Genomic DNA, 20668 nt, shown 5'->3' with positions numbered 1-20668 from the left:
TGATTGTTATGAAAACTCGAAATCGGCCCTAATTAATCGGCCATTCCGATTAATCGGTCGACCTCTATTTCACACCCCAGCATAAAAGAACTGGCTTGTCCATCACCCTGTTGCCCATCACCCTTGTTCATCACCCTTTGGCACAGAGCGAATGAGAGGTGGGGCTGTTCTGAATGACACCTGTATAAAACGTTCCAAGTGCAACAGCAACACCAGAGATAACAGAAAGCATTGGGATCACGCACACAATCACTGCTGAATCAAAGTAGCAGGACAATTACTAGAGAGAGGAAATATATTGGGGAGAAAAACGTCTCCAGATGCTGAACCATGTCATTAAACAAGGTCCATCAGTTTCTCTCCCTCCCTCCCTCCCTCCCTCCCTCCCTCCCTCCCTCCCTCCCTCCCTCCCTCCCTCCCTCCCTCCCCCTCCCTCCCTCCCTCCCTCCCTCCCTCCCTCCCTCCCTCCCTCCCTCTCCACTCCTCTGCTCTCCTCTTCTCTGTGGCCAGGCTGATCGAGCTCCACAGCATTCCGTTCCCCATGCAGTGTTACCAGGGAGAGAAGAGAAGAAAGAGAGAAACCTGTCTGACTGAAGCTGGATTTGAGGGTCATTTCAAGAACACTACCAGCCAGAGCAGCAGCAGAGACAGACTCCATTTTCAGATAATCCGCTCTGTCTCACTCTCACACCAAACAGAGATGGCAAATGAATAGCAATGACAACCAGGTGGAAGGTCATTCGTAAACAGTGGTAGAATGCTCACTGCTAAGCACCACACAGAATGAACGATAACATATAGACTACACATTCTGACTGTGTCTCTCTCTCTCTCTCTCGGTTCGTACATACGTACACAGCTACAGTCCTCTCTCCTCCTATACATCAGAATGCAGAATGGAACAGGATTGCTACAAGTCTAATCTATTAGAATACATTTCCATCATACGGTAGAGAGGCAATAGTGCTGGCTGGTTATATAAAGTCCCCCTTTATGTAAACAGACACTGAACGTTGCACACGTGCAACTGTAAAATACTAAACGCTTCGTTCTCTCCCTCCACACACACGCACACGCACACACGCACACACGCACACACACACACACACACACACACACACACACACACACACACACACACACACACACACACACACACACACACACACACACTCATCTAACGATTTGAGCCAGCATGGCCAGGTTCCTTTTCATAACACAACACCACAACAGCAGCTATTACTCGAGGGCAACAGCCAGTAGACACACAGAGCAGCACAGCAGCAGCAGCAGGAGCAGTAAAAAGCATTAAAACACCCAGACAGAGAGGACACAGTCTGAAACCCTGTTTACTTACAGCATACTCAATAGTTCCTTTGGGTCTCTGGAACGACATGCGTCTGCTGCCATCCTTCTTCTCTTGACTCTTCTTCTGGCCGGTATCTGAAAGCAAGCGAGGCAAGGTACGCATTACGTTCATGTTCCTCTCTCTCCCCAGCTTGCCTTGTCACAAGCCGCCGTTTCCCAGCCACACGGGTAGACAGCTCATTCGTCAACAGTGAGCTTGCGAGCCAGTCAGCCTGCGATGTGAGCGGAGTGGAGCCTCTTTCTCTCTCCCTCTCTTAGCAAGCTCTCGCTGCTCTAGCTCGCTCTCCTCCTCTCTCGCTCTCTTTTGTTCTCTCTCTCTCTCTCTCTCTCTGTTTCTCTCTCCCATCCTCATTCTCTCTCTGTCTATACTCTCTCCCTCTCCACCACACAGCACAATGACATGCGTTGATTCCAGTTCACCTTGCCTTCTGCTGCTGCCTCTCCTCTCACAGCACCTTGACCTCCACGAGGACCTGAGGAGAGGAGGAGGGGATGGAGCTGGGAGGATTGGGAGGGAGATAGGAGAGAGATGGGGCTGAAGGCAGGAGGCAGGATCTGTGAACTTGGACAAGGGATGGAGCTGGAAGAGACAGGAGAGGGTAGTGACTCGGGTATTCTATGGGGTATAGGACTGGGGCTAGAGGGTATAGGGCTGGATCTGAGATCACAGGGATGGGGCTGGAAGAGAGCAGGGGCCGAGCGCTGGGCGTAGAAGACTTACGGTACAGTACAGAGCACATCCTCTCTCAGTCGGCTAGGTTCCCCCCGTTATGTTCAGTATGCAGCCTACGCAGCAGATCAGATCAGAAGCCTGACACGTCCTTTACTTCGTCTGTCTGTGTCACCGAGCAGCTCGGCTGAAAACATGAGTCATTCGCCATGCAGCCATTCTATTTGGCTCAGGACTCACTGCACTGAAGAGGGAGAATATCTCAGCATATGACAACTGTAATACAGAAGTACAATACTGAGGTATTCCACTCTGTATTCACCATGATAGGCAATGTAGTAGGTTTAATGTTTGTAGTCTGTCAAACGCACCATAAAGCCTGCGATAGCTTCGGCGATCAGACGACGAACAGACAGCATTGAAGCATACAGTATGGTGTCCCTGCTGTCTGGTTTGGTTTATTTGACACCCCACTACTACAGTTGTATAACAGCAGTGTATCTGACATGAAGCTCTGTTACATATTGTTTCAGGTCATAGACATAACACTAATGTGATAACGAAACACTGACGTGGCGGTATGAGGGCTAAGTCAAGACCTAGAATAAATACCACCTGATTCTAAAACCAATATGAGAAAGAAAGAGAGCAAGGAGAGAGAGAGAGAGAGAGGGGAGGGGGGAGGAGGAAGAGAGAGCTACAGAGAGAGAGCCACAGAGAGAGAGCCACTGAGAGAGAGAGCTACAGAGAGCCACAGAGAGAGCTACAGAGAGAGCCACAGAGAGAGAGCTACAGAGAGAGCCACAGAGAGCCACAGAGAGAGAGAGCCACAGATAGAGCTACAAAGAGAGCCACAGAGAGAGAGCCACAGAGAGAGAGCTACAGAGAGCCACAGAGAGAGAGCCACAGAGAGAGCTACAGAGAGAGAGCTACAGAGAGAGAGCTTCACAGAGAGAGCCACAGAGAGAGAGAGCCACAGAGAGAGCTAGAGAGAGAGCTACAGAGAGAGAGCTACAGAGAGAGAGCTACAGAGAGAGAGCCACAGAGAGAGAAAGCCACAGAGAGAGAGCTACAGAGAGAGCCACAGAGAGAGCTACAGAGAGAGAGTCACAGAGAGAGCCACAGAGAGAGAGAGCCACAGAGAGAGAGAGCTACAGAGAGAGCCACAAAGAGAGCTACAGAGAGAGAGCCACAGAGAGAGAGAATTACAGAGAGAGAGCCACAGAGAGAGAGCTACAGCGAGAGCAGAAAGAGAGATACAGAGAGAGAGAGAGAGAGAGGGGGGAGGAAGAGAGATACATTAGTGAGAGAGAGAAAGAGAGAGAGAGGTAGAGAGAGAGAGAGGTAGGGAGAGAATCAGAGCTACATTCACAGCAGCAGGGTGTTGCATAGTGAGGGAGAGAACGGTCTAATTTGAACATCAACATGGAGTGTAATGATGTGCCATCAGAAACATGGCTATTTCTTCACACTGGGAGCAGAGCAGAGCCACAATGTTAAACAACAAAGATCATCAGATCTCAGTGAGTCTACACCACAGGAACACATGTTAACCCCTCTTACCCCTTTACAGAGTACCTGTTCACTTCTAATAAACAGCCTGCCAGATAAACTCGGCTCTTTTCTGCGAGGGTAAGAAGAACATCCTGTACACAATGTTATCCAAATGTTATCAAGTAACAAAAATTGACATTTACAATGAATTTATAAAAATTTGATCTATAGGAAACAATTGATTAAACACGGCCATCACAAATGAAGTTACTCAGTTAATCAAATGTTCTGTTTGTGTGACACGTTGTTGCACACTAAACAACAGCATTGAATGTGTATTTGTTTTAATAGTGCAGTGCATACTGGGAATACAAGCGTTGTATTTTAGAATATGGTGCAAGATGGCAACTAAGCAAGATCAAAGTCACAAATAATGGGAGCAACTGTGCCTGGGGCCACAGCAAGTCTCATTAAATGATTATCTCAGCAAAAACAGTGGGTTGTGTAACGCCAGATTTCACAGATGTGGGTCAAGGTCATGTTATCTCATTTAATTTGCATCTTTCTCTATCCAAAAGAAATAGAACTAAAGCAACAGTCTTATCACCACAGCTGATACACTGTTGCTCTTCATTTAATTAATGGGACTTGCGACAGCAAATATCCCACTTTAAATCGTTGTCATACTTCTGGCTTATTATTCATCTTGTTCTCCTCTTACACCGTTTCAGCCGTCCAAACTTTAAAACGTACACACCGGTCTGGAATAGTTTTTCATTTATTTAAAACTTCAACAATGCCTCATTGTCTTCTGTACTTATTACAGTTGCCATATACTGAGGTGTTCTAGTAGGAGAGTTGATATACTGAGGTATTCTAGTAGGAGAGTTCATATACTGAGGTGTTCTAGTAGGAGAGTTGATATACTGAGGTATTCTAGTAGGAGTTGATATACTGAGGTATTCTAGTAGAGTTCATATACTGAGGTATTCTAGTAGGAGAGTTCATATACTGAGGTATTCTAGTAGGAGAGTTGATACACTGAGGTATTCTAGTAGGAGAGTTGATATACTGAGGTATTCTAGTAGGAGAGTTGATATACTGAGGTATTCTAGTAGGAGTTGATATACTGAGGTATTCTAGTAGGAGAGTTGATATACTGAGGTATTCTAGTAGGAGAGTTTATATACTGAGGTATTCTAGTAGGAGAGTTGATATACTGAGGTATTCTAGTAGGAGAGTTGATATACTGAGGTATTCTAGTAGGAGAGTTGATATACTGAGGTATTCTAGTAGGAGAGTTGATATACTGAGGTATTCTAGTAGGAGAGTTGATATACTGAGGTATTCTAGTAGGAGAGTTGATATACTGAGGTATTCTAGTAGAGTTCATATACTGAGGTATTCTAGTAGGAGAGTTGATATACTGAGGTATTCTAGTAGGAGAGTTGATATACTGAGGTATTCTAGTAGGAGAGTTCATATACTGAGGTATTCTAGTAGGAGAGTTGATATACTGAGGTATTCTAGTAGGAGAGTTGATATACTGAGGTATTCTAGTAGGAGAGTTGATACACTGAGGTGTTCTAGTAGGAGAGTTGATATACTGAGGTGTTCTAGTAGGAGAGTTGATACACTGAGGTATTCTAGTAGGAGAGTTGATATACTGAGGTGTTCTAGTAGGAGAGTTGATACACTGAGGTATTCTAGTAGGAGTTGATATACTGAGGTATTCTAGTAGGAGAGTTGATATACTGAGGTATTCTAGTAGAGTTCATATACTGAGGTATTCTAGTAGGAGAGTTCATATACTGAGGTATTGTAGTAGAGTTGATATACTGAGGTATTCTAGTAGGATAGTTCATATAATGAGGTATTGAAGTAGGAGAGTTCATATACTGAGGTATTGCAATAGGAGAGTTCATATACTGAGGTATTGTAGTAGGAGAGTTCATATACTGAGGTATTGTAGTAGGAGAGTGTATACAAGTGTAGTAGTGTGAGTGGAGTTATTTATGATGAAATGTGTGACCCACAAATCAAATCACATTTTATTGGTCACATACACATATTTAGCAGATGTTATTGCGGGTGTAGTGAAATGCTTGTGTTCCTAGCTCCAACAGTGTGGTAGTATCTAACAATTCACAAAGTGACTAGTTCCATTATTAAAGTGACCAGTGGTTCCATGTCTATGTACATGGGGCAGCAGCCTCTAATTGGCAGGGTTGAGGAACCAGGTGGTATCCGGCTAGTGATGGCTATTTAACAGACTGATGGCCTTGAGATAGAAGCTGTTTTTCAGTCTCTCGGTCCCAGCTTTGATGCGCCTGTACTGACCACTCTTTCTTGATGATAGCGGGGTGAACAGGCAGTGGCTCAGGTGGTTGATGTCCTTGATGATCTTTTCGGCCATCCTATGACATTGGGTGCTGTAGGTGTCCTGGAGGGCAGGCAGTTTGTCCCCGGTGATGCATTGGGCAGACCGCACCACCCTCTAGAGAGCCCTGCGGTTTTTATTTATTTTATTTTACCTTTATTTAACTAGGCAAGTCAATTAAGAACAAATTCTTATTTTCAATGACGGCCTAGGAACAGTGGGTTAACTGCCTGTTCAGGGGCAGAATGACAGATTTGTACCTAGTCAGCTCGGGGGTTTGAACTTGCAACCTTCCAGTTACTAGTCCAACTCTCTAACCATTAGGCTACCCTGCCACTAGGCTACCCTGCACCGCCATTGCGGGCGGTGCAGTTGCCATACCAGTCGTTGATACAGCCCAAAAGGATGCTCTCAATTGTGCATCTGTAAAAGTTTGTGAGGGTTTTAGGGGCCAAGCCACATTTCTTCTTCACCACACTGTCTGTGTGGATGGTCCATTTCAGAGGTTTTCACCTTCTCCAAATGTGATCCCGTCTATGTGGATGTGGGCGTGCTCCATCTGCTGTCTCCTGAAGTCCCCGATCAGCTCCTTAGTTTTGTTGACATTGAGGGAGAAGTTATTTTCCTGGCACCTCTCCTCCAGGGCCCTCACCTCCCCCTGTAGGCTGTCTCATCATTGTTGGTAATCAGCCCTTCTTCTGTTGTATCCAAAGTAATACGTTTGATAGTGTCGTCAATCAAAGGAAACCGGCCCAATATTTTACAAAATGTTACTTTGACTATATTTAACTGCTTTGTTTAAGTTAAAAACAATTTAAACCTCTCCCACTACTACAAAAATACTATTAAGTCCCATAATCTTTCTTAATGGAAAATTACAATCTAGTTCAACAACATTATCTTTGGCATTTGAAATAAAAACACAACATTGGTGCTGAACAGTGTGAGTCTGGTCTTGTGACGACTGAAGGCTGTTTATTTAGAAAACAATGGAGGGTGGAGAGGTGAAGTGAGGGGGTGGGGAGGAGAGGAGAGGTGATGAGAGGGGGTGGAGAGGAGAGGTGAGGAGAGGCGGTGGAGACGATAGATGAGGTGAGGGGGTGGAGAGGTGAAGTGAGGGGGTGGTGAGGAGAGGGGGTGGAGAGGTGAAGTGAGGGGGTGGAGAGGAGAGGAGAGGAGAGGAGAGGGGGTGGAGAGGTGAAGTGAGGGGGTGGAGAGGAGAGGAGAGGGGGTGGAGAGGAGAGATGAGGTGAGGGGGTGGAGAGGTGAAGTGAGAGGGTGGAGAGGAGAGGGGGTGGAGAAGGGAGGGGGGTGGAGAGGAGAGTTGAGGTGGTGTAGAGAGATGAGGTGAGGGGGTGGAGAGGAGAGGTGAGGGGGTGGAGAGGAGAGGTGAGGGGTGGAGAGGAGAGGTGGGGTGGGGTGAGAGGGTGGAGAGGTGGGGTGAAGGGTAGAGAGGAGGTGAGGGGTGGAGAGGAGAGGAGAGATGAGGTGAGGTGAGGGGGTGGAGAGGTGAAGTGAGGGGGTGGAGAGGAGAGGAGAGGGGGTGGAGAGGAGAGGAGAGGGGGTGGAGAGGAGAGATGAGGTGAGGGGGTGGAGAGGAGAGGAGAGGGGGTGGAGAGGAGAGATGAGGTGAGGGGGTGGAGAGGAGAGGAGAGGGGGTGGAGAGGAGAGATGAGGTGAGGGGGTGGAGAGGTGAAGTGAGAGGGTGGAAAGGAGAGGTGAGGAGAGGGGAGGCGGGGAAGAGGAGAGATGAGATGAGATGAGGGGGTGGAGAGGAGAGGGGGTGGAGAAGGGAGGGGGGGTGGAGAGGAGATTTGAGGTGGTGTAGAGAGATGAGGTGAGGGAGTGGAGAGGAGAGGTGAGGGGGTGGAGAGGAGAGGTGAGGGGGTGGAGAGGAGAGGTGGGGTGGGGTGAGAGGGTGGAGAGGTGGGGTGAAGGGTAGAGAGGAGGTGAGGGGGTGGAGAGGTGGGGTGAGGGGTGGAGAGGAGAGGAGAGATGAGGTGAGGTGAGGGGGTGGAGAGGAGAGATGAGGGTATGGAGAGGAGAGATGGAGAGGTGGGGTGAGGGGGTGGAGAGATGGGGTGAGGGTTAGAGAGGAGAGGTGAGGAGAGGTGAGGTGGTGGAGTCGGGGGGTGGAGAGAAGAGGTGAGGTGAGAGGGTGGAGAGGGGAGGGAGGGGTCCTACTTACAGTATACTGTCATTCATGTTATTAAGCTAGATAAGTCATGTAGCTGCTCAGGACAGGGTGTTGAGGGGTGGAGGGCAGACTGGTAACACTAAGTTCTCTTCAGTTCTTATACCTGGGGGGCATTGGACTAGTAACTGAAAGGTTGCAAGATTGAATCCCCGAGCTGACAAGGTAAAAATCTGTCGTTTTGCCCCCTGAACAAGGCAGTTAACCCACTGTTCATAGGCCGTCATTGAAAATAAGAATTTGTTCTTAGCTGACTTGCCTAGTTAAATAAAGATAAAATAAATAAATACCTGTGTAACATTGTATTTACATCAGTCACAACTAAATATTTTTAAAGAGTTAAAGCAAGTCCCACAATGATTCGTCATGGAAAATTACAATCTAGTTCAACAACATTATCTTATAAATAAAAACACAACACAGTGTGCGAAACAGTGTGCGAGTCCGGTCTTGTGACTGACTGAAAGGAAGGCTGTATATTTAGAAAACAAAGATGTAACTCATGCCAAGAGGTAGTCCAATAGGCACAACGAGAACTGCAGCAGCAGAGAACGCCTGCATGATGGTGACTGTGACTGGTTTCTATCACTAGCCTGAAGGATACCTCAGGGAAGTTACTTCCCTGTGAGATAGTCAGCCAGGCATGCTTGGGGCCACATGAGTTCAACTTGGTGAGAATGCGTTAAGGTCAAGATGACCTTGCGAGTAAAATAATGTGTTTGTTGAGTGGGGCGGAGAGGGTAGGCAGTGTAGGCAGGGTAAGCAGGGCAGGGTTAGCAGGGTAAACAGGGTAGGCAGGGTAGAGAGGGTAAGCAGAGTAGGCAGGGTAAACTGGGTAGGCAGGGTAAGCAGGGTAAACAGGGTAAGCAGGTTAAGCAGGGTAAGCAGGGTAGGCAGGGTAAGCAGTGTAAACAGGGTAGGCAGGGTAAACAGGGTAAGCAGGGTATGCAGGGTAAACAGGGTAGGCAGGGTAATCAGGGTAGGCAGGGTAAGCAGGGTAAACAGGATAGGCAGGGTAAACAGGGTAAGCAGTGTAGGCAGGGTAGGCATGGTAAACAGGGTAAGCAGCGTAGGCAGGGTAGGTATGGTAAACAGGGTAGGCAGGGTAAACAGGGTAGGTAGGGTAAACAGGGTAAACAAGGTAGGCAGTGTAGGCAGGGTAAACAGGGTAAGCAGGGTAAACAGGATAAACAGGATAGGCAGGGTAAACAGGGTAGGCAGGGTAAACAGGGTAGGTAGGGTAAACAGGGTAAACAAGGTAGGCAGTGTAGGCAGGGTAAACAGGGTAAGCAGGGTAAACAGGATAAACAGGGTAGGCAGGGTAAACAGGGTAGGCAGGGTAAACAGGGTAGACAGGGTAAACAGGGTAGGTAGGGTAAACAGGGTAAGCAGTGTAAACAGGGTAGGCAGGGTAAACAGGGTAAGCAGTGTAAACAGGGTAGGTAGGGTAAACTATGTAAGCAGTGTAAACAGGGTAGGCAGGGTAAACAGGGTAAGCAAGGTAAACAGGGTAAGCAGGGTAAACAGGGTAGGCAGTGTAAACAGGGTAGGCAGGGTAAACAGGGTAGGTAGGGTAAACAGGGTAAGCAGTGTAAACAGGGTAGGCAGGGCAAGTAAGTTAGGCAGGGTAAACAGGGTAGGTAGGGTAAACAGGGTAGGTGGGGTAAACAGGGTAAGCAGTGTAAACAGGGTAGGTAGGGTAAACAGGGTAGGCAGTGTAAACAGGGTAGGCAGTGTAAACAAGGTAAGCAGGGTAAACAGGGTAGGCAGGGTAAGCAGGGTAAACAGGGAAGGCAGGGTAAACATGGTAAGCAGTGTAAACAAGGTAAGCAGGGTAAACAGGGTAGGCAGGGTAAACAGGGTAAGCAGGGTAGGCAGGGTAAACAGGGTAGGCAGGGTAAACATGGTAAGCAGTGTAAACAAGGTAAGCAGGGTAAACAGGGTAGGCAGGGTAAGCAGGGTAGGCAGGGTAAACAGGATAAACAGGGTAAGCAGGGTAAACAGGGTAAGCAAGGTAAACAGGGTAAGCAGGGTAGGCAGGGTAAGCAGGGTAAGCAAGGTAAACAGGGTAAGCAAGGTAAACAGGGTAAACAGGTTAGGCAGGGTAAACAGGGTAAGCAGGGTAAACAGGGTAGGCAGGGTAAACAGGGTAGGCAGGGTAAACATGGTAAGCAGTGTAAACAGGGTAAGCAGGGTAGGCAGGGTAAACAGGATAAACAGGGTAAGCAGGGTAGGCAGGGTAAGCAGGGTAGGCAGGGTAGGCAGGGTAAACAGGGTAGGCAGGGTTGGCAGGGTAAGCAGGGTAGGCAGGGTAAGTAGAGTAAGAAGGGTAAGCAGTGGAGCTGGAGATGTGAACAGCTCTTCTCTCCTACTCTGTGATTAGTGTTGTACAGCCCTGCAAGTTCATACCACATACACAGAGGAATAGCAATGCAGGCCAATAGATTGGAATTGAGGCAGTGTTGCAGTGCAAATGGCTGTATCTGGACTGACACCAAAGGGAAGTCCAAAGAAAGAAATACACCCCCCCTCCTCCTGTGCATTAACAAATGCTTTGTAGGGGAACAGCTCAGGGGGAGAATTGTTTTGTAATGTCCCGTTCATTCTCCCTGCTAGCCTACACTAATACACAGCCAAGTAATTTCCTCTCAGCACCCTGGTTTAGAGGTGGATGTAAAGTTATTTATAGCAGCCCCTCACTCCTGTTAACAGCAGAGAAGGCAAGAGCTCTGTCTGGAGAAATGAGAAGGTACTCTGCTCTACACTACTTTATAATGTAGCTGGTCTGTCTGGCCAATGGGTTGAGGGGGGGGGTGGGGGGGGGTGGAGAGGAGAGTTGAGTTGAGGGGGTGGAGAGGAGAGTTGAGAGGTGAGGGGGTGGAAAGCAGGGGTGAGGAGTAGAGAGTAGAGGTGAGGAGGTGGAGAGGAGAGGGGGTGGAGAGGAGAGGTGAGGGGTGGAGAGGTGAGGAAGTGGAGAGGGGAGGGGTGGAGAGGGGAGGGGGAGGGAAGGAGGGGTCCTACTTACAGTATACTGTCATTCATGTTATTTAGCTAGATAAGTCATGTAGCTGCTCAGGACAGGGTGTTGAGGGGTGGAGGGCAGACTGGTAACACTAAGTTCTCTTCAGCTCTTATACATGTGTAGTAACGCTGTAATTACACCAGTCACAACATGTTGATACATAGTACTTCACAAGAACAACCTTCTTCTCAGACAGGTTCTGTATGACAGGCCCATAAAAACAACAAACAACAAGGAGGCAAACATTTTACTTATTCCATATATAGTATATATAAGGTGAGAAACGGCCTTGACTTCCCTGACTCTAATGTGGCAATAACAGCACGGCAGCCATTGTAATGAATATGCATTGGCTTGGTGAGCTGTCAAACTACACACAGGAAGCACATAGCGACAGTCTGTCTGTCTCTGTCTCTCTCTCTCGTCAGTCCCATGCATACAGCACCACCACCCAGTACAACAAACGTTGCTGGAGCAGCACTTAGTGTTGTGCCAGGACAGGGAGGAGAGGGGGAGCAGAGCAGTCATGTGTTTTAAGCAGAACACCCTCTCCTTCCCTTCGTCCTGCCTCTGCCCCGTCATTAACACTGGCTCCAGGTCAATAAATCAAACCCTGATGCTGTCACAGGCTCAGTGAGTGTCACCCCATCCAGACTGCCTCATTAGCACGCACTCCAGGGTGACTAATCACACCATGATCTCTCCATCAGCTCCTGGGCTATTGCCTTGTGTGCAATGTTCAGTTGGTAAAGTTATTATTTATTTATTGGTTTAACATAAACGGTATGTTTTTCTGTCTCCTGAATACAGTAGCTAGACTATATATACAGTTGAAGTCGGAAGTTTACATACACTTAGGTGGAGTCATTAAAACTCGTTTCTCAACCACTCCACACATTTCTTGTTAACAAACTATTGTTTTGGCAAGTCGGTTAGGACATCTACTTTGTGCATGACACAAATAATTTTTCCAACTTTATCACAATTCCAGTGGGTCAGAAGTTTACATACACTAAGTTAACTGTGCCTTAAAACAGCTTGTAAAATTCCAGAAAATGGTGTCATGGCTTTAGAAGCTTCTGATAGGCTAATTGAAATCATTTGAGTCAATTGGAGGTGTACCTGTGGATGTATTTCAAGGCCTACCTTCAAACTCAGTGCCTCTTTGCTTGACATCATGGGAAAATCAAAAGAAATCAGCCAAGACCTCCAAAATAAATTAAAAAATTATAGACCTCCACAAGTCTGTTTCATCCTTGGGAGCAATTTCCAAATGCCTGGAGGTACCACCTTCATCTGTACAAACAATAGTACGCAAGCATAAACACCACGGGACCACGTATCCGTCTTACCACTCAGGAAAGAGACACGACCTGTCCCCAAGAGATGAACGTACTTTGGTGCAAAACGTGCAAATCAATCCCAGAACAACAGCAAAGGACCTTGTGAAGATGCTGGAGGAAACGGGTACAAAAGTATCTATATCCACAGTAATACGAGTCCTATATCGGCATAACTTGAAAGGCCGCTCAGCAAGGAAGAAGCCACTGCTCCAAAACCACCATAAAAAAGCCAGACTATGGTTTGCAACATGGGGACAAAGATCTTACTTTTTGGAGAAATGTCCTCTGGTCTGATGAAATACAAATATAACTGTTTGGCCATAATAACCATCGTTATGTTTGGAGGAAAAAGGGGGAGGCTTGGAAGCCAAAGAACACCATCCCAACTGTGAAGCACAGGGGTGGCAGCATCATGTTGTGGGGGTGCTTTGCTGCAGGAGGGACTGGTGCACTTCACAAAATAGATGACATCATGAGGCAGGAAAATTATGTGGATATATTGAAGCAACATCTCAAGACATCAGTCAGGAAGTTAAAGCTTGGTTGCAAATGGGTCTTCCATATGGACAATGACCCCAAGCATACTTCCAAACTGTGGCAAAATGGCTTAAGGATAACAAAGTCAAGGTATTGGAGTGGCCATCACAAAGCCCTGACCTCAATAGCATAGAAAATTTGAGGGCAGAACTGAAAAAGCATGTGCAAGCAAGGAGGCCTAGAAACCTGACTCAGTTACACCAGCTCTGTCTGGAGGAATGGGCCAAAATTCACCCAACATTGTGGGAAGCTTGTGGCAGGCTACCCAAATTGTTTGACCCAAGTTAAACAATTTAAAGGCAATGCTACCAAATACTAATTGAGTGTATGTAAACTTCTGGCTCACTGTGAATGTGATGAAAGAAATAAAAGCTGAAATAAATCATTCTCTCTACCATTATTCTGACATTTCACATTCTTAAAATAAAGTGGTGATACTAACTGACCTAAAACAGGGAATTTTTACTAGGATTATATGTCAGGAATTGTGAAAAACTGAGGTTAAATGTATTTGGCTAAGGTGTATGTAAACTTCCGACTCTGTATATATTTTTTGTTTTTTAAATGAAATAATTAAAAGGATATTTCTACAATTTTAACATATATATGAAATCTAAATGTATCATTTTATTAAATCTTTAGAAAAATAGAAATGTGGGGAAGAAATTTACACAAAACCCTGAACAACTATGTAATAACAATGTTCTTGTTACCTAAGGCTTGTGCATATGAACATTCCACAGTAATACTGTATGTATAGTCACTGAAAAGGCCCCTGGTCTGTTGTCAAGGACCAAACGACCCCAGTAGCCTACCCTAGACTCCCCAGACCAAAGCTATATTCTCACCAATAACCAAACTAGCATACTACTCAGAATGAAGCAATGTATTTGACATGCATTCTACATAAGTAGGCTACTGTAGAATGCATGCGGACACTGGAACGTAACCCTTTCTGCCTGTGGATCAATGCAGTAGGAGAAGGAGCTCACATGCCGATCCTCTGGCTCAATGCATCTCTGACTGCTGCAACTCCAACACCAAGAAACCTCTCAAGTTTCAGCCTGAATCAATACCCTGAGGTGAGGAGAAGTGATGAGCTCAGCTAAAAGGAGAACCACAAACTCTGCAGTATCTCTCTTTACTGATCCTCAGTATCTCTCTTTACTGATCCGCACGAGTGTCACTCAGCAGCCAGCCAGTCCTTGGTCAGAAGAAAGTAAGTATCACAAATCTACCACATCTCTCTAGTCTGCTATCTCCACTGGACTCACCACCATCCTAGTGGAAATCTACCAACTGTACGACATCATCAACCCTCCAACCACAGTCAGCTAAGCTCCCTGTCTAACCACAGTGGTCCACAAGGATCACAGGGGGGGAATGAGCCAGACTTTAAAAGTATCTGTGTGACTAACTATCACACAGGAATGAGAGTTGACAACTTGATGAACATTTCCCGAGCAGCAAACACCACCCAGAATATTCCATCTGAAATCTCTGACGGCTTTAATGCTAAATCTTTATCGTATCACTGTAAAATCCATGGAGAATAAGAGCACCTCCTCCCCACTGCACTGAGGCTAGGTAACACTGTCACCATCAATAAATCCACGATAATCCAGAATTTCAATAAGCATTTCTCTACAGCTGGCCATACTTTCCTCCTGGCTACCACAACCTTGGCCAACAGCTCCTCACCCCCCGCAGCTACTTGCCTAAGCCTCCCCAGCTTCTCCTTCACCCAAATTCAGATAGCAGATGTTCTGAAAGAGCTGCAAAACCTGGACCCGTACAAATCAGCTGGGCTTGACAACCTGGACCCTCTCTTTTTAAAATTATCCGCGGCCATTGTTGCAACCCCTATAACCAGTCTGTTCAACCTCTCGTATCGTCCGAGATCCCTAAAGATTGGAAAGCTGCCGCGGTCATCCCCCTCTTCAAAGGGGGTGACACTCTAGACCCAAACTGTTATAGGCCTTGATCCATCCTGCCCTGCCTTTCTAAAGTCTTCGAAAGCCAAGTTAATAAACAGATCACTGACCATTTAGAATCCCACCGTACCTTCTCCACTGTGCAATCCGGTTACCGAGCTGGTCACGGGTGCACCTCAGCCATGCTCAAGGTACTAAACGATATCATAACCGCCATCAATAAAAGACAGTACTGTGCAGCCGTCTTCATCGACCTGGCCAAGGCTTTTGACTCTGTCAATCACTGTATTCTTATCTGCAGACTCAACAGCCTTGGTTTCTCAAATTACTGCCTCGTCTGGTTCACCAACTACTTTTCAGTGTGTCAAGTTCAGTGTGTCAAATTGGAGGGCCTGTTGGTCCGGACCTCTGGCAGTCTCTATGGGGGTACCACAGGGTTCAATTCTTGGGCCAACTCTTTTCTCTGTATATATCAACAATGTCGCTCTTGCTGCGAGTGATTCCCTGATCCACCTCTAGGCAGACGACACCATTCTGTATACATCTGGCCCTTCTTTGGACACTGTGATAAAAAAACTCCACATGAGCTTCAATGCCATACAACACTCATACCATGGCCTCCAACTGCTTTTAACCTCTTGAAACTCTGGGGGCAGTATTTCATTTTTGGATGAAAAACATTCCCGTTTTAAACACGAAAAGATGCTCGACTATGCATATAATTGACATCTTTGGAAAGGAAACACTCTGACGTTTCCTGCAACTGCAAAGATATTGTCTGTGAGTGCCCCAGAACTAATGCTACAGGCGAAACCAAGATGAAATTTCATACAGGAAGTCAGCCAGATTTTGGAGGCGCTGTGTTCCAATGTCTCCTTATATGGCTGTGAATGCTCAAGGAATGCGCCTGCACTTTCTGTCATTTCCCCAAGGTGTTTGCAGCATTGTGACGTATTTGTAGGCATATCAGTGGAAAATTGACCATAAGAGACTACATTTACCAGGTGTCCACTTGGTGTCCTCCGTCGAAACTATTGCGTAATCTCCAGGTGCGTGCATTTTTCCATTTTGAAGAGAGGAGAAACCAAACTGCAACGAGTGATTTATCATCGAATAGATATGTGAAAAACACCTTGAGGATTGATTCTAAACAACGTTTGCCATGTTTCTGTCGATATTATGAAGTTAATTTGGAAAAAAGTTTGCGTTGTAATGACTGCTCCAGGTCATCTATAAGTCTATGCTAGGTAAAGCGCCGCCTTATCTCAGCTCACTGGTCACGATAACAACACCCACCCGTAGCATGCGCTCCAGCAGGTACATCTCACTGGTCATCTCCAAAGCCAACACCTCTTTGGCCGCCTTTGCTTCCAGTTATCTGCTGCCAATGATTGGAACGACTTGCAAAAATCGCTGAAGCTGGAGACTTATATTTCCCTCATTAACTTTAAACATCAGCTAACTGATCACTGCAGCTGTACATAGCCCATCAAATCGACTTACCTCATCCCCATATTGTTTTTATTTACTTTTCTGCTCTTTTGCACACCAGTATTTCTACTTGCACATCATCATCTGCACATTTATCACTCCAGTGTTAATTTGCTAAATTGTAATTACTTCGCTACTATGATCTACTTATTGTCTTACCTCCTCACGCCATTTGCACACACTGTAAATAGACTTTCTTTTTTTCTATTGTGTTATTGACTGTACGCTTGTTTATTCCATTTGCTTTGCTTTATCTTGGCCAGGTCGCAGTTGAAAATGAGAAGTTGTTCTCATCTGGCCTAACTGGTTAAATAAAGGTGATTTGAAAAATAAATGTAACTCACTAAAGCACACTTTGGCACAACATATTGAAATGCATTGGGTTGTTGCTCAGGCTCATGGGTAGTCTGGGTAAACAGTGATCACGTCTTTCAATTATGGTTGAGAAGACATTGAGAAGATGTTGGATGTGAGTGTTGCTTAATCAAACAGTCCCGGCAGATATTAAGAGGCGGGTCGTTTAGACATTGACCTCCTAACCAGGCTGCAGTTGCTGGCCTGTCAGTTAGGCATTAACTCAAAACAATATATACTAGAAACAAATAATGCTGCCACTGAATCCTGGTCAGAAATCAATGGGATCCCTTTCAACATGCCTGGTCAGATAGATGCATCGCGGCAAATGTTGCTTTTAATTGTTGTGAAGGTGTCTACTGTTGGTATCTAGGTAACAGAGAGATCTAATGGACAGAAGTGTCCAACAATAATATCTTAATATAATATTACTGGATGAATTTGTTCCCCTGTTTATGTTCTTCTAGTGACCCAACCTTCCCTTTGATGCTATTTGATGTACAGTACATCATACAGCATCACATTGCTTTAAATGGACTGGCAGTGAATCTCAAAGGAATGTATGTTAGTTCCATTTGGGCATACTAAACATGTTGAATTGTAGCTAGTCAATATCAGTAAGTAGCCAATACAAACACTGTGCTGTAGCCTAAAGCACTGCTGCACATGATGACATTATGACACAGTTGTTGTTTACAATGAAAGGTCAAAGGTTGTTACGCCCGTTTACATCAAAACATCATTGCTCCCGACGACATTCAATCACACTTATAAAGCATCAGTACGTTTATTTCATTAATGATCATTGAATTAATCACTGCTTGTTGGGTTATTGTGAGGACACACTGGGGCCAAACCAGTGACGCATTACAAATCTTCAATCGGATTAGCTATCTGTACATGCCTAACCAGCGAGGCTCAAAATAAATATGGAAATTGAATATGGAAATATTTTTGCCCTAAATGCGGTTCAATGTGAGTTGCTATTTTTAACAAAGTTATTTTCCTCCATCCAAATAAATCCCTAATGAGACCTATACTCCAAGAAAGATGAAATTAAAAAACAATATGATATAGGCCTATGTAAGGTTCTGTATTTATTTTCTTAGTCAACCTTGTGTTCTGTTTCTTTGTGTTCTTGAACGTAGCCCTGTCTTTCATTTTTGTTCATTGATTTCACCTGTGTTAGTTACTCACCTGGTCTCATCAGCTCCTTATTTTGTTCAGTTCATTCTGTTTGTGCCTTTGTGAGGTATTGTTCATTTTGACTCTACTAAGCCTCTTCCTAGCTCGTTTGTGCCAGTTACAGCCTTCGGTCCTAGTTTTGATTCACCTGCCTGTTTGCCTACCTGTGTATGACCATTGCCTGCCTGTGTATGACCATTGCCTGCCTGTGTATGACCATTGCCTACCTGTGTATGACCATTGCCTGCCTGTGTATGACCATTGCCTACCTGTGTATGACCATTGCCTGTCTGTGTATGACCATTGCCTGCCTGTGTATGACCATTGCCTACCTGTGTATGACCATTGCCTGCCTGTGTATGACCATTGCCTGCCTGTGTATGACCATTGCCTGCCTGTGTATGACCATTGCCTACCTGTGTATGACCATTGCCTGCCTGTGTATGACCATTGCCTGCCTGTGTATGACCATTGCCTACCTGTGTATGACCATTGCCTACCTGTGTATGACCATTGTCTACCTGTGTATGACCATTGCCTACCTGTGTATGACCATTGCCTACCTGTGTATGACCATTGCCTGCCTGTGTATGACCATTGCCTGCCTGTGTATGACCATTGCCTACCTGTGTATGACCATTGCCTACCTGTGTATGACCATTGCCTGCCTGTGTATGACCATTGCCTGCCTGTGTATGACCATTGCCTGCCTGTGTATGACCATTGCCTGCCTGTGACCACGATTCCTGTGTAATAAACACCTGCCGTGCTCTGCGTGTGAGTCTACACCTTTTTCTCCCTGAAAAAGCCTAACAACTCTTCTCCACAAAGACAGACACCATCCATCACCATATATCAAAATGGAACGTTCCACACAATTGGTTGTAAAAAAAAAAATCCACCATTATGAAAAAGACATCCAATTATGTGAAGGCCTATTCCAGATCTGGGTTCAAATACTATTTGAAATCCTGCCCAATACTTTAGCTGTGCTTGACAGAGTTTGCCTGTAGCTTTAGAACCACTAGAACCATCCCCAGTCCTCGCACACCTGACACTCCAGGCAAGCTAAAATAAACGCTCAAAGTGTTTGAAAGATTTCGAATAGTATTATAGACTGGTGTAGTACAGCTGAGACGCTAGAAGGCTGTGTATTGTAGCTGAGAAAAAGTGGGCTCTGTAGCAGTCAGTAGGATAATAGTTTGGTCTAATTAGGACCGAGATTAATAAGATGCATGCTCTGCTGCCCACTGTGCCTTCCTGGGAAACCAAACGCCAGAGGTCAGGTCATTAAGAGTCTCTTTAGTACTCCCTAGCGCAGACAGTGTGTGTGTGTGTGTGTATATGTATGTGTGTGTGTATATGTATGTGTGTGTGTGTGTGTGTGTGTGTGTGTGTGTGTATGTGTGTGTGCGTGTGTGTGTGTTTGTGTGTGTGTGTGTGTGTGGCTGCAGGCCATGGACCTACTAAGAGGAGAGAGGCAGGTAGTCAGGCCTGAGAAGAGCCCCTCGGTAGCCTTCTGTCCTGTCTGTGATGAATGAGCAGGCTCGGCCCCTTACATGAACTGGTGTGTAAAGTCAAGAAAGCATTGGCCCACTGACGAGGGAACTGCTCAGAGCTGTGTGTGTGTGTTAAACTGGGCAATTCATGGTATGCATTACCACAGGCTTAAAGATTGTCATTGTTCACAACAGAACTGGTGTAACTGAGCGTAGAATAGTGTCCACTGCCTGAATTGGAGATGTGTATCACAACAATGCTGTCTCTTAAAACTAACCTTCAATCAAAGCACACAATCCTTAGTTTTTCGGGTGAAGTTAAAAGGTCATTCAGATCTGTATTAAGGTATTTGTAAGCCATAGCATTCGAAATAATGCATTCGGGTATATTGAATTGGTTTTATATTGCAGACTGTGCCTTTAAGAAGCCTGCGCAGGGAAATGTGTAAACTCCAGTGTCCAACCCGTGACTTTGTTGCAACTTCTTCACCTTATGCCAACGCTACTGAAAATGTACTGTAGGTTGTTAAAATTAAATAAAAAGAAACACTGACTGACTTTATCTATGGTAGTCTGAACTCTGAAACATTACACATGATACATTGAACAAGTTCGGCTCCAAGTCTATACTCACACCTGTGTTAATGTTGGTAATGTTGTCGTGCACACGCCCAGAGTGTTCTGCGGAAGAGCCATCGGAATTCCCCCGAGTCGAGGCAGGCCAGATTCTATTCGACAGCGCGACCCTGACAGACAGAATGTAGTCCATACTGTGGAACTCGTACAAATATCACAACATGGATGGATGCACCTTAGTTATCACTAACAACCGTTTAAAAATAAGCAACTTCTGATATCACTGTCATAACTCAATCGCGATAAGATCTAGATAAAACTCTTTAAAAAGGTGTAATGCAGTGAAACCAGCACACTTCAGCAGACGCAGAAATAGGACTGAAACAACTTGTTCCTCCCTGATGACGTACCTGTCTGGCGTCAAGCAGTGCCTCGCACTCACTGCAGTCAATGGATACACATTATTGATTTTTATTTGAACCTTTATTTAACTAGGCAAGTCAGTTAAGAACAAATTCTTATTTACAATGACGGCCTACCGGGAAACAGTGGGTTAACTGCCTTGTTCAGGGGCAGAACGACAGATGTTTACCTTGTCAACTCGAGGATTCAATGTTCAAA

The 20668-nt window shown here is 45.6% G+C and overlaps 1 protein-coding gene across 4 annotated transcripts in view; it reads right to left on the bottom strand.

Moving 5' to 3' along the window:
• LOC135520386 (oxidation resistance protein 1-like) overlaps nt 1-20668 on the bottom strand; it is a 204260-nt gene that overhangs the window by 52986 nt on the left and 130606 nt on the right. For 3 of the 4 annotated variants that reach the window (XM_064945905.1, XM_064945903.1, XM_064945906.1), the window contains exon 4: nt 1358-1443. In XM_064945905.1, the coding sequence (XP_064801977.1) occupies nt 1358-1443 (86 nt within the window). Of the gene's footprint in view, nt 1-1357; nt 1444-20107; nt 20434-20668 lie in introns of those variants that run through there. The other variant, XM_064945904.1, reaches the window with a different exon arrangement.

This window comes from Oncorhynchus masou, chromosome 29 (assembly GCF_036934945.1).
Source record: "Oncorhynchus masou masou isolate Uvic2021 chromosome 29, UVic_Omas_1.1, whole genome shotgun sequence".
Classification (NCBI taxonomy): Eukaryota; Metazoa; Chordata; class Actinopteri; order Salmoniformes; family Salmonidae; genus Oncorhynchus; species Oncorhynchus masou.
The sequence above is the reverse complement of the archived record's forward strand: the minus strand, read 5'-3'. Positions and strand labels throughout refer to the sequence as shown.